At 38.5% G+C, this 14363-nt stretch overlaps 2 protein-coding genes across 6 annotated transcripts in view; one reads left to right on the forward strand and one right to left on the reverse strand.

Annotated features, from left to right (window-relative positions):
- svep1 (sushi, von Willebrand factor type A, EGF and pentraxin domain containing 1) overlaps positions 1 to 2201 on the forward strand; it is a 71866-nt gene extending 69665 nt beyond the window's left edge. For all 5 annotated transcript variants that reach the window (XM_035519958.1, XM_035519955.1, XM_035519956.1 and 2 more), the window contains 2 exons: positions 351 to 444; positions 1526 to 2201. In XM_035519958.1, coding sequence (XP_035375851.1) covers positions 351 to 444; positions 1526 to 1556 — 125 coding nt within the window. In that variant the 3' untranslated portion in view covers positions 1557 to 2201. The remainder of the gene's footprint in view (positions 1 to 350; positions 445 to 1525) is intronic.
- A 434-nt stretch (positions 2202 to 2635) lies between these two features.
- On the reverse strand, positions 2636 to 6121 carry txn (thioredoxin). The gene is made up of 5 exons (XM_027011501.2): positions 5963 to 6121; positions 4726 to 4830; positions 4227 to 4292; positions 3261 to 3326; positions 2636 to 3078 (listed from the first exon to the last, which is right to left on the reverse strand). The coding sequence occupies exons 1-5, from the start codon at positions 5984 to 5986 to the stop codon at positions 3016 to 3018; spliced, it is 324 nt and encodes a 107-aa protein (XP_026867302.1). The 5' UTR covers positions 5987 to 6121; the 3' UTR covers positions 2636 to 3015.
- Positions 6122 to 14363: the final 8242 nt, after the last annotated feature.

Below are 14363 nucleotides of genomic sequence, written 5' to 3' on the forward strand. Positions count from 1 at the left end.
TTTTTGTTTGTGTTACTAATGGCTGCAAACCAGATGCTAAGCAGAGACACACTCCACGTCCTCCTGAATTTCTGATAGTTTTACTATTAGATGGTTATTTAAGCATGTACATCTTAAGTTTGACCTCTAAACCACACACATTCCAAGCAAAAAAGCGACACCAACACACAATGTTTCTGACAAAGAAGAGCAAATGTACAGGAAATACCAGTTCTAAGTACAAAGAATTGTAGAGTCTGAGTGAATGTTTTTAGCACTGAAGCAAAAATGCTTTAGTACCAATATCAAAAAGTGTGTGGTGCAAGTGTACTGGTTCATTGTTAACGAGAGCATTTGGGATGTGTCCCCAGCCGTGTGTTCCACACCATGTCTGAACGGAGGCAGGTGTATCAGGCCTAACAGGTGTCAGTGTAGTCAAGGCTGGGGTGGCCATGATTGCTCCAGGTAAGTGCTGTACAGGTATTGTGTCTAAATTCCCCTTTACAAAGACTGACCAGGTTGCATATTTGGTCTGTGCAAGAAAGCATTTGTGCTGTAACCTCTTAAACCCTGTTTAACTGTGCGACAATGAGTAGCATACATCTGACTGCTAAAACAACCTGTTCAACTCCTCAGTTTTAAAATATTCAGTTTCAGGTCTATCAAGAAAATAGTATTCATTCCCCTTGCCATACACTCTCATGCAAGTCTCTTACAGCATATGGCCCAATTTTCCATGTTCTCTGCCAAAAAACCTGATCCTGCTATTTAAGGATTTTTTTTTTAAGACAAAGAGGAGCATCAGGTGTGTAAGAGAGCACTAAACTATGTGTCCAACACTACTCCTAGAAAGAAACCCTTCTGCAAAGTCTAGTTCTAGTTCTAAATCTAGTCCACCTGATCTAAGTATTTGAGGTCTTCAGAAGCCTGAGCACCCAGGGCAGATGTGTTAGATCAAGCTTTGAGTTAGATCATGCTGAAGGGCTTGTGAATCCTAGAGCAGGATGGAGTACAATTATGCTTAATCATGAGAGAGCCCATGACAGCAACTCCTCATCTTAATACTGGTGAGTTTAGTGTAGCACTGAGCAGAGTCAGACGACTTTTGTCTGACAGCTGAAATATGCAAACCTAAAAGGATAAGAGGAAAGAGATTATTTGAATCAGTAGCCAAAGTCCAGCACAGTTTGGGGATTTCAAAAGCACTTATTAAACCTGGTAATTACAATATATGGCCAAATATCTGTGAACACCTGACTGCCAAACCTATACGAGCTTGTTGGACATCCCATTCCAAAACCATTAATATGGAGTTTGCCTTGCACATAGAGGAACAGTAGTGGTAGATTCCCCATTCGCAACAGTTACATATAATTGTCTAAAGTGTCTTTTATATGGTATAGCATTAACATTACCCTTCTGTGGCTCTTAGGCAGTCTAGGCCAAATCCTGAAAGGTGCCCTGATATATACTTAAATCTTAACTGAGGTATAATTGGTATAATTGTGGTTACATATTTATAATTTTCCTCTCATTGTTGTTTCAGGAAAAGAAAATCAGGATATTTTCATTTTTAATAAAATATGGCACAGGAGCTGGAACATCAGCCCACTGTGGTGGATATAGGAGTCTTCAGATAAGACTGAAAACAATGTCCCCTTCCAAAAAAATTTCAAATAAGTGTTTGTTTGTTTTTTTGTTTGTAAATTAAAGCTGTATTTTTTCATATAGAAAATAAAACAGTATTAAGTATATGCTGCTGCTATATACATTAACTTGTGTACGATGTGTAAAAACTTTAATGTGATTGCCCAGTGTATATGTGTATAAACTATTCTTTTCACATTTTTATTAAATCAGAAAATACAAACATACAAGACGCAGGTGTCCTACTCCATCCACAGTCACTTTAATCACTCCAGGTCCATTTTCTGCCTCTTTTAGCAGGGATAATATTGTTCTCATATCTCCCATTTACACTGGATATGATTCAGTTTTCACCACTTTAATTATGCTATTGAAACCATTATATAAACACGTATTTAAAGATGCACAACATATGCCCTTTATCTATCTATACATCTCCCCATCTTATAAACATTATCATTATTAAACTTCTATTGATTTAAGCAGATCTCAGGTGAAGAGACACTTGTGGAACAGGTGGTGTCTATTTCTGCACACTTAGTGCCTGGTGTGCATTTGGTGTGTAATGGGTATAACAGCGATTTACAGCTGAAACTCACAAAACACTTATAAGGTTATTATTAAGTTTGTGACTTACAGTTGCATTCAGTGATAAGAAAAAATACAGACAAACTACAGTGTAAATTTCAAGAGTGAGTGAAGCAACCATACTGAGCAGAGAGAGTGTGCACACACACACACACACACACACACACACACACACACACACACACACACACATATATATATATATATATATATATATATATATATATATAAACTATTATGTGCATGTATGTATGTATTTATGTATGTATGTATGTATGTATGTATGTATGTGCACTTGCAAGCTGAGGGTGAGTACATTAAAACTGAGAACCAAGCAGGTGATGACCAAGGCAGTAAATATCTCCTTAAGCAAGACACAGACATTGCAAGGCAATGGAAAAAAACAATTTTAAAAATTAAATGTTTAAAAATTAAGAATTAGTTCTTTGTTTATTAGTATTTTATTCATTTTTATCTGTCATATCCATGCATTACATCTGTAAAATAGCATAAAATACATCCCACACAAAAACGTTCCCTCAAACAATTAAACTACAGCTCCTTGGTGGTTTTTTTAATGAAAAAATACCGGATCAGTCTCAATATTAGATGACCTTTAAATGCAAGATATTGGTATCGGACTGGTAACAGAAAAAAATGGTATCGTGCCATCTCTATTCATAACCTAAGTACTTTGTATGAGAGGAAAATGGATAAAAGATAGAATCTGAAATAGCAAGTGTAATAGAGCTTCCTGAGAGTTCAGAAAACCTAAGCAATGATGTGGGTGCTTGTGTTTCTTTATCTAAGATTAATGATGAACTGTTCCAGTTTTTCTTTGTTGGATCCAGCAAACTCATTAATCTGTAAGCAGGATATGATTGTGAGTGGGTATAGTTGATCGACCATCACAACTTACACAAGAATGTCATTTACATTGTTTTTTAAAAGATTAATGAAAATGATTATTTGCCTGAGAAATAGAAACATATTTGGAAGACTGATTCCATCTGTCAATTGAGGAACATCTCAAAATCAGGACTTACTTTTTGCCCCGCCTTGTAGAAGTAAAATGTTGGCATGCAACTGATGCCACATAGCGCGGCTACATCCTGAGAGGGAAAGAAAGAAAGAGAGGTTGAGTTAGGTAACCTATTCGTGTTCTTTAGTCAGTACTAGGCTAACTGATAATCTTCATTAACATCCTTTTATAATGTAGCTTCAAGGCAATGTGTGAGATGAGACAGTTCTCCACAGATGAAAACCCCACTGCTCTCTATGAAATCAATAGAACATTCCCAAAGGAGAAGTAAGCAAGCCACAGATGTTTATTTTGGTCAATTATAAACCAAATTGTGTGGCATGGACAATGTTCCTTAACCTGTTTAAGCCCATTTACTAGAACACTATCTTAATAAGCATGGTTATAGTTATATAATAAGCATGGTTACCTACACTGTGCTGTGATTTAAATGTCAGGCAGAATAACTTAATTTCATCCAGTGACTTAACATTTTCAACAAACGTAACTAATTTGAAAGATTATCAAGCAAATACACAAAAAGTACACACATGCACACTCGGAGTTGTCCTATACTGCTACACGGTTACAATGTGTGGTTTCCTAACAGGTTGCAGAATCACATCCTACCACAGTTATCAAAAATAAATAAATAAATAAATAAATAAATCAATCAATAGCCAATATCCTTTCAGAGATCGATCACTGAATAAAATAATGCCCCATCAGTAGGCTCCACGGCAACCCAGTTCTACTCAAGTACAAAAGGTGCTTGTTAAATGCATATAAATGCACTGCAAATCAGATGCACTGCCATCAGATGAGAAAGAGGTGCTCATCAGAGGTGCCACTTGTGGGATAGAGCTCCTGGGTTAAGATTCTGGGAAGTATTCAAGTCAGTACAACTTTAGAATCTGCCATCTCAGAAAACATTGAGGACATCTGTGAATCCGTTTTAAAGTGGTAACTGCACAGCCGGTGGGTGACTTACTGCTGCTTCATCCACATCCACCTTTAGAAACACAACATTCTTGTTGTCTGGATTTTCAGACAAGGCCTGAAGAAACAGGAGAACCAGTATGAGTGAAATATGCAAGACACTTTACAGGCAAGCTATATCCATAGCACATACAACAGCCTACACAACAGAGCGTGACAGCAATGAATCAACTGACCCAAGCCAAAATTTTATAAACAGACTCCACACTGAAGAGATAATCTGTGAAACATGTTTATTTATAGATGATACACTGAAGCATATAGACTGTGCTCTACCTCTCATCTCCCTCTGCCTCTTTCTCAACTCAATTACCATTCCACTAAAAGCCTCTTATTCTGAAAGAGCCCTGCCCTATGGTTGTCAGGACAACTAAGCACAAGCACAGGGCCACAAGCACAGTGATTGAAGAAGTCTCTATGGATTGGTCATGGTTCTTACAACTGCAGATTTCAGACAGAGAGGACAGACCGACTGCTAGGAAATTACTCACTTTAAAGAATGGGGCAATAATCTGGCAAGGGCCACACCATGTTGCTGTAAAATCCACCACCACTAACCGGTTCCCTGCATTTTTCAGGTTACTCTCGAAGGAGGCCTGAAGAAAAAGAGAAAGTGAGTGGACAATGTTGACCAACAACAAGAACAAAATCAAAAAAAAAAAAAAGAGGTTATAATGAAAAAGTTCATAGGAGCACACAATGAGACAACAACCACAAGGTGGAAGAGATTAAATCTCTGATTGACCTCTTTACAAGCCTGGAAGTGAAGCATGTTTGCAGAGTATTGAGATTTTTGAGAGTACTGCCTTCTTACTCCAGGATATCAGTGTGCAGTGCATTAAAAATTATTTACGGCTGTTAATCCAGATTAAGTTGTCCACAATTCACTGCTTTCCCTGAATTTTTAAAAATCTATTTTTTATTTTTAGGCATATTAGTGTGCATTTTACAATAACTCGACCAATTGATAGCAAAAGTTAGTTCCACACTGTAGATAACTTTACATAAAAAGTTCCATAAGAATTGTTTGCACGGTTCTCACAATTAGACTAGTGCAACTAGTGTTTTTATTAAGGTTCTGTTAAGGTTTTATTAAGGTGATATCTAGCCGTCACTTAGACCTCTAAATAGTTAATCTATTACAGGATAAGTAACCCAAAGCAAACAAAAATCAGTTTTATTATCAGTTTTATTTATATATATATATATATAAATCAGTCCACTCCTGATTACTGCGTCCCACCACACCCCGATGTCTTACACTACATCTCAGAAGAGGGGCACTGAAGAAAGCAAAAATAACTTTCAGTGAATATCAACTAGCTAGTAAAGTAGATTTCCAGATTTCCAGTTAATCACCCAGCAAAATAATAAGTAAAACTAAAAAGTATCTGAAACTCTCCACGTAGTCATTAGTCATTAGATCGTGTTACAGTCCTTGACGTTTCCTGAAACGGTTACTCAGACTGCTTAGTTAACTTCAGCCTAGATAACGTTAGTTTAGTTTTCGAGAAAACTTGAAAGAAGACCCAAAAAATGTTAACCTAAGATAACCTAGCTAGTGTTAGTTAGCCAACAGCCTAAATGAGTGGGCTAGCTAGCTACAGTGACTGACAATAAAAATAACAAGCCTATTTTCTTCACTTAAGATAGGTCATTTTACATTTCTGTAACATAGCTAGTTAGCAACAACAGTTGTCAAAACACATATGAAATGGATAATCTTACCTTGTCTTCGATAACGATAATCATTTCAAAGTTTTCCTGTAACTTCCCGAGTCCAACAAAGAGCCCAACGCTCAGAAAAGCTATAGATGAAGCGGAATTAATTGAGTTGATAAACTCGTCCAGCTATCGCTCCCTCTCCACAAGGGTCATATCACAAGACACGCCGCCTCACTGACGTCACCCCTCTCAAAGATGATTCGACTAACGTAATCGTTTTCCAGTGGAAAATGTTGGCATTATAGCAAGTGCAAATGTACATAATACGTTAGTTTTAGAATAGTCTGTTTATTCGGCTCATTCTGGCTCATTTTCAATATGTAATATTAACAGAGAATGGTGAAGAGAGTTGTTACTAGAGACATTGGTAAACACTGTTACTAGAGACATTGGTAAACTCGTTCCAGTCACCATGACTTAGGTCTCAGGATTCCGGACATACCTATTATAACGTTACCCGCAACCCTACCGAGAGAAATAGGAAATAAAAAATAAAACCAGCGCTAGAGTTGTAGTGACGTACACAAGGTTTCCAGTGGTAAGACACCTCTGGAAACGTTAACCTTTTTATGACCCCGCTAGGGTTTCGGGAGACGTTATCATAAGTATTCCCGGAATCCTGAGATCTGTTACGTTATTGTCTTTTAAAATATCTCACCTGGAATCCTATTTATATAAAACAGAACCCATTCCACACATATTAGTCGGGTCATGGAAGAGTCAGAGTGATCCAGCAAATAAGACCCTGGTCGTGTTGTAAACAGACACTGCGCCATGCAGAGCAGCGCATCCCCACGGCCTCATCTCATTACGTGCGGCAGTGAAGGAGTGCGTCAGACCTAGAAATGCAGACAATTGTATCTACCGTGGGACTTCACCACTGTGACTCCTCAACTTCCGGATCGGCAACAAATATTTTACAAATATTTATTCCATTTAACAAATTGTTTTCTTACATTGATGTACTGGCAGTTAGCTTAGTGACTATGGCTAAAAGTGTGTCTAGTAAAATGTCATAGTATGCACATACATCCTCTGCACATCCACACTTGATGCAGTGCCCCAGTCGGTGATGCCCTGTATGTTATGAGTATTGGTCCTGTAGTTCATATTTATTGCTTACACTTGTGTTCTTCTTTTGTGTTGTCCTGGAGGAATGTTATTTTGTTTCACTGTATTCCTGTATATACTTGAATTGACAATACAAAAAAAAATTTAATTAATTGTTTCTTTACAATAACTTATCCCCATCGGTAGATCATTACACAATTACTATATATGAACAGAAATAATACACACTTCAATAACTTGCATAGTAGTCTGCTTCCAGCAGAACCACTGAAACATCTGAAATACATCAGGGACCATAACTCATGCACTACTGACAGCAAATATCCCACTTCAGGTGGAAATCAGACATGCACCTCCAAGTTTCACCTCAGCTAGGGTCTCTTCTTCTAGCTCAAAGTATCCCTCTGGGATCCATCAAAATGCTAACACAGAGCTCATGTTTTTACCACACCACATGAAGCTTTCCTGCAGATAGTCCCAGAGCATCACTTTTGTTAAAACAAATCCAGGGATCTGCTTTCTAAACTAACATTCCACCCACTAACAAAAGTTTTATAAAGTTAAAAGTTAAAGAGTTTTTTGAAAAAACTTTTAAGTAAGACATACTAGAAGTTATTAGCTATTTAGCAAAGAATGCTAAAGGATCTCAGTTCGGTCCCAGTGCAATATGTCACAGTCTTGATTTTAAACATTTATTTACTAAAATATTAGAATTGGGTTGTGTGTCATGGTGACTAGAGATTATGTGAGAATCCTGGGGGGTTTTTTTGTAGCAATATCCTGCAACTACCTTCTGTAGTATAATGTATGTTATTTAATAAATATAATTATTTTAAAACATATATATAAATATATATATATATATATATATATATATATACACACACACACATACATACATACATACATACATACATATATACATATACACACACACAAACACACACACACCCACATGGGCCATTTTGTTAAGAACCTAAATGGGGGACTGAGCAGAGCTAATCCTGCTTCCTGTTTAAGTTTGCTGTCCATGGTGCTTTCCACTGAATGGTGGAAGCATTACATTCTCTCCTACAGGCCAAAAAGATAGAATTCATTATTATAGAGAAAAATTCAGAGGATTTTAAATTGAGTAAGGCTTGAGTATTTTAAATTTAAGAATGAGAAAAACATTTCAAAGCAAGCCACCACTTGGCACAAGTAGGCAGGTGAGCAGCCTTTCCTGATAAGTGTTCTGCATATTAACCAAGTAATAGTAGTTGCTCTCATTCTGTATATGCATCTCCAAGCTCCCTGGACACTTTTTGCTTGTCTTGCTTGATTAGCTTGGTTTTGCTCTGTACTTGGATTCATGTCAGAACTTCGGTGTTACAGTTCACTACATAGGAAATGGCTAAAATAGCAATGGATGATTCTAAGATGCTGCATTGCTTTGTATATAGTGAGTCCTATGAACAAGAATTGGCATAGAAAAACAATCCAATTTATTATATTAAATCTAATATATAAAATATAGGATCTTCAACATTTCTTTGTTAAAAGCATAGCTTTCAAATCTACATTATCTGGAATGCTGTATACATTGGGTTTAACTATTCTGTAAAATGATAGTTCAGAATTTATGTATAGCAACTCACATTTTTAGTTATGGTTCCACAAAGTTCACACAAAACTCTTAACGCTGCCAACTAGTCGGTGCAACCTTGGCTCTCCCCAACAATGACATCACACACATACACACTGTTGCAGTCATAACACAGCCAGGTGTAGATGATTAGGTTAATTTAATCATGAAAAGATGGCAAAACCTGGTGGAAGGCATTTTGAGTTTATTATAACCTTGTCATTACAGCTTCCATAATATTAAATTAATCTAAAAAATACACAAGTTTACAAATGAATGATATTTCAAGTCTCTGATAACACTGATGAGGAAACAATGTTCAGCTGGTAAAGTGGGGCAATGGGTAGTGAGACACTTTAGCTTGATCCTCAGTTTCTTCATGTAGTTGTGATTTACTTTGGGATGCACATGGATAAATGTTTAGCTGTGTAGACATGAAGCATGATCCAGCCCACTTCAAAAGTTAGGAGCCCAATGAAACCATGCAATGACAACACTCCAACGTGAATACTGTTAAGGGTATAAAAATAGAAGCTTAATTTTATTTCTCTTGTAAATTGTTAAAGGATAGATTTGCTCTGTCCCACTTTACCAGCATCATATTTACATTCACAGCATTTAGCAGATGCGCTTATCCAGAGCAGCTTACAGAAGTGCTTTGTCATTTCCTCATGGAATATATCCTAGCCACTACAGTAGGTTAGAGTCCAATATACCAATAATCTAGAATACTATAGCAATACATGGATCACTGCTGATGCCTAGAAGCACAATACATAAGGTATCTTAATGATATTGTTTGTTACACTTGTGTAAGAGTTTGACATCAGTGTAATAAACACCAGTTTAGTCAGTCAGTGAATATAGGAGCAGGGTCAGTTGTCATTTAAATATTCCATGAATAGATGGGGCTTCAGTCTGTTAAAAGACTACAAGGGATTTCTGTGTGGACAGGAAGTGGAAGTTCATTTCATCTGGGAGCCAGGACAGAAAATGGTCTCCATGAGACTTGAAACATAGTATTTCAAGCCACACCCTACTTGAGGTTCAAAGTACGGATCAGGCTTTGACGAATGACCTCATGTATGAAGGGGCTGGTCCATTTTTGGCTTTGTAGGCAAGCATCAAGGTTTTAAATCTGATGCATGCAGCTACTGGAAGCCAATGGAGAGCACAGCAGTGAAGTAATGCGTGAATTTTGGAAGAATGCAGTAGCAGCAGCACAATGTCACACTTCTGAAAGAGTTGTAGAGGTTTGATGCCTCTTGGAGAAAGACCAGCAAGTGGTGAGTTGCAGTAATTTAGCTTTAATAATCACAAGAGACTGCACAAACACTTGGGTATCTTCCTGCAAGAGAAAGGGACAAATCCTTTGTATGTTACAAAGGAGAAATCTGCAAGACCAGGTCAGATTAGAAACATGAGTTAAGAATGACAGCTGGTTGTCCAAAGTTATGCCCAGGCTACAGGCAGCTTTAGATGGTGAAACCAGGGAGTTCTTGCAGGAAACTGGTCATGGTAAGGCTTGGGAATACCTGGGATGTACAGAATCTGTTTTACTGGGGTTCGAGTTTCAACTGGTAGGTGGTCATGATGCAGGGTCATGGAAGCATGCTGAGCTGCATCTGGATACCTGCATGTTGGAGTGTGGAAAAGTAGTAATTGAGTGTCAGCATGGCAGAGGTAGGAGAAACCATGAGAAGATTACAATCACCAAGGGAACGAGTATACAAAGAGGGCCCAGTACTGAGCCTTGTGGAACACCGGTCTACATGGTTTGGATGTGGATCATTTTCATGTCACCTGAGGACTGTCCCTCCAGATGGGACTGAAACCAATTTCCATGCAGAACCAGTCACACCAAGCCTGGAGAGAACAGAGAGGAGAATGATTTACTGCATCTCAAGCAGTTGAAAGGTCTAAAAGAATCAAAACAGATGATGGTTTGGCAGCATGAAGTTTCTGTCACTGCTATAAGGGCCGTTTCTGTAGAATGTGCTGTTTGTAGCCAGACTGATGGGATCATGCAGCTGGTTCTGGGTGAGGAAGAGAACTGTAAACTGCTCTTCAAGGGCTTTTGAGGGGAAAGTAGTGATACTGGTCTGTAGTTGGTAGCATTGTAGCCATCAAGTGTGGATGTCTTGGGGAGTGGTACCATCCTGGTGGTTTTGAATGCAGTTTGCACAAATCCAGAAGATAAGGAGTTGATTACCAATGAAAGGAAGCAGATCTCTTGTGATTGTCTGGAACAGAGTGGAAGGAATTGGATCCAGCGGACATGTAGTCTGATTGCTGGAAGTCAGGAGTTGAATTTCATCTGTGGAGAGAGGAGAAAAAAGTCAGAGCTGGATGTTGGGAAATGCACACTGGTTGGAACAGTGGGAACAGAAGAAAAGGACTGGCAGTTCACTGCAGCCTTCTCCTCAAAAGGTGATGAAATCCTCAGGAGTAAGATGAAGGGGGGAGGATTAAGGAGAGAAGAAAAAGTAGTGAAGAGCTTGCTCAGGGGCCCCAACAGTAGAAAGGCTCGAACCAGCAACCTCCCAACCACAAGCCAAGCCCTAACCACCGAGCCACCGCTGACCTAGTCACACCCACAGCCAAGGCAAAACTACACCTGCAGTGAGTATTGATGGCTAACAAACTACCAACAACTCGGTTTAATTTAACAGTGTCTAAGGCAGAAGTAAGTAAACTTAGAGCCTACCTTAACCAACCAGAGGATAATCCCAGTGAAAACACAAAGCACACTCCTCCCCTCTTTTTATATATATAAAGTGGGTTAACAATGCAAGGATATTGTGTTAGAGGAACAAGCTCAGGAGTCAGGGAACATTTATGAAAGCAAAAGTAAGCAGTTTTTTAGTAAAGCAAAGGTACTCTCCCAGGTAGAGAAGACAACCATTAAGCATTAGTCTTACTCTTGTGGTACTATAGGGGAAGGTGAAATGGTCTACAGGTGAGTGCATTGATTAGTAAGTGGACAATTGGGACCAGACTTGTGAATGGAGGTGAAGTGTGTGTGTGTGTGTGTGTGTGTTTGATTTATTGATTGGGTGCTGACTGGTACTCCTTCCAATACCTGATTTTAATTTGTCCAAATATTGTGTAAAAAAAGTAATTAGAGTAATTTAGATTCTCTATATGCTGGCATAATAATTTCTATTTCATTCAAGAATGAAACTACAGACCTGAGAATTAGTCGAAGAGAATAGCTAGTCCCATTTTTTTACTGTAGGTCAACATTAACAAGCATTATTTAGGCATCTTCTGGATAATGTGACAATCACACAAAGAACCCAAATGTTTATTTTTCAGGAGTGATTATGTAATTGCTCCAACTTCTTTCACATACTAGTGTTTGAAATCTCCACCATTATACCCAAACCATACAAAACTAATGACATGATTTTTGTAGAGAATAGTTCAGAGTGATCTGCCCTTGACTTGCATGGAGGCCTTGAAACCACCTGCATCAAAAAGCCTCTGCTCTGCACCTAGACACCCACAAGGACCTCTATTCCAATTCCTAGGCTTTACCATAGGTTTTGTAATGGGAAATTTATAGTTAATCAACCTCTTGACCAGTTTGTGCAGTAAGTTAAGATGTTACAAGCACTTCCTCTTGTCTCTCTGACCCTGACCTTGCCCACTATCTGACCCACCCAGGTTCTTGATGTTGGTGCTGGGAAGATAGGGGCAGCAGGACAAAACAACTCCTAGTAGGGAGTTGTTGCTTTTTCTCACTGCTTTGGATGAACAGTATAAAGGTGGGCTGAGAAAGGGGGGAAGTCGCCCTCTCCCTTACAGACACTTGTATGTGTAACTGAGAGGTCCTCAGGCTCAGTCTTTGAATAAACTATTTTTCTTTTTTACTCTTGCCGCCGAGTCATTTCGTAGCACAGCAATTAATCATTATATTGTTTCTCTAACCTGTCCAGGAAGATTTCCACCACAGTTTCTTATTCAATGCCCGGACATACAAAATGCTTTTTATTACCTCACTGGCTAAAAAACCCCCTTAACTTTGTAGCTTTTGATGTTTTTGAACCTTGGACATGGTCATCCCTAACCTAACTAATCACTCGATTGGGAAGCATATCTGATACCATCCTCACCATGTTCTATAGAGGGACAATAGAAAACATCCTGAGAATCTACATCACTGCCTGGTCTGGGAATTGCTCCATCTCAGACCACAAGACCCTGCAGAGAATAGTGAGGACCACTGAGAAGACCATCATGGTTTTTCTCCCCTCCATTATATTTACAACACCCAGACCTTTTGAATGATTCTGCAAACTCCTCACACAAACTCTTCTCTCCCCTGCAATCTGGGAGAATCCAAAGCCTTTGGGCCCTTATAGGCAGACTGTGAAACAGTTTCTTCCTGCATGCTATCAGACTTTTCAACTCCCAGAGACAAAAACAAAAGATATTTCACAAAAATGGCCCTGTATTTTAAAATTGTTAACATTTATGTTCTTCTGTGTTGGTCCTGCATTTCATATTTATTTTATACACTTATGTTCTTTTGTTGCACCATGGTCCTGGAGGAACATTCTCTTTCTACTGTATACAGCTGAAATGACAATGAAGCCTCTTAATTCTCAGGAAGCTCTGTAACTGTTTTATCCGTTTGAGAGACATATGTTTTTTAACTTATGTGCATTGGTTAAAGACATGACATTTTTGAGATGATATTTCAAGTTTGCTTTTTTAAATGATTTTTATTATATAAGTATGATGCTTTAAGTGTATTGTGAGGGTGGTGGCAAGGACAGCGACAGTCAAGAGAATCTTTATTCTCCATAACACTAGACTCAAGCAAACTCAAAAAGAAAGACATTGCAGCAGCTATTGCTCCACGCATAAGTTAACGCACAAACAGAAGTCACTTGAGAACAGGTACAGTACGATTGGCAATGCACAGCACAGATGGGAGCTAGCTGTAGACTTGGATAGAAAGTTCAAATAAGGACCAGTGATCAATAAGTGAGTGATTGGGAGTGTGGCAGGTGTAGGGTGTGTGTGAGCAGGTATGTCCCTCCTTTGCAGTGCCTGTGACATCTATAAATCTAGATGTTTAAGTCTATTGGCAAATTAGTAAATTTGAGTTAAACACCTGTTCTGAGAGAGCAAACTTTAATTTTATTCATTCTTGTTAATGAGGTTACTGTATGTTACAGTATGGATCAACATTTAAATCTATAATAAGTCAATTATATGAATTTAAGCCCCGGCACCCATCGAGTTTTGGTAGTATGTTTGCCTCTCAGTGCAAGGGGCTTTGGGTTTGAGTCCCTATCTGTGTGGAGTTTCCATGTTCTCCCTGTGTAGGTTTCTGGTTTCCTCCCACAGTCAAAAAAAGAAGGAGGTTAAGCTGATATGCTAAATTGTCCTGTATGAATGTGTGCTTGTATGTCCAGTGACAGTTGGTGCCCTGGGGTTTGGTCAGTCTGGTCACTGAAGCTACTATCTAAGCAGCATCAGAATAAGCAGCAAACTGTGAATAAACGTTTCAGTTGCCAGGATTCTAGCTTACATTAGACTGCCTCAGAAAATCCATTGCTTAAAAATAAAATACAGTGTTATAGAATAAGGAACCAAAGAACTCAGTAGGGTGTTTACTGGATACACTCAGCACACTGCACAATGCTTTGATGTGTCTACAGGTACAAAAAAGGCTCTATACAAAGTAGGAATATT

This window comes from Electrophorus electricus, chromosome 19 (assembly GCF_013358815.1).
Source record: "Electrophorus electricus isolate fEleEle1 chromosome 19, fEleEle1.pri, whole genome shotgun sequence".
Taxonomy (NCBI): Eukaryota; Metazoa; Chordata; class Actinopteri; order Gymnotiformes; family Gymnotidae; genus Electrophorus; species Electrophorus electricus.

Bases quoted from the DNA above. Each gene is read 5' to 3' on its own strand.
- txn (XM_027011501.2), bottom strand. From the start codon at position 5,986: ATGATTATCGTTATCGAAGACAAG. The intron at 4,293-4,725 runs GTGAGTAATTTC...CTGTTTCTTCAG, and splicing joins TTATTGCCCCATTCTTTAAA to GCCTTGTCTGAAAATCCAGA. The intron at 3,079-3,260 runs GTAAGTCCTGAT...TCCTGCTTACAG, and splicing joins TCTACAAGGCGGGGCAAAAA to ATTAATGAGTTTGCTGGATC.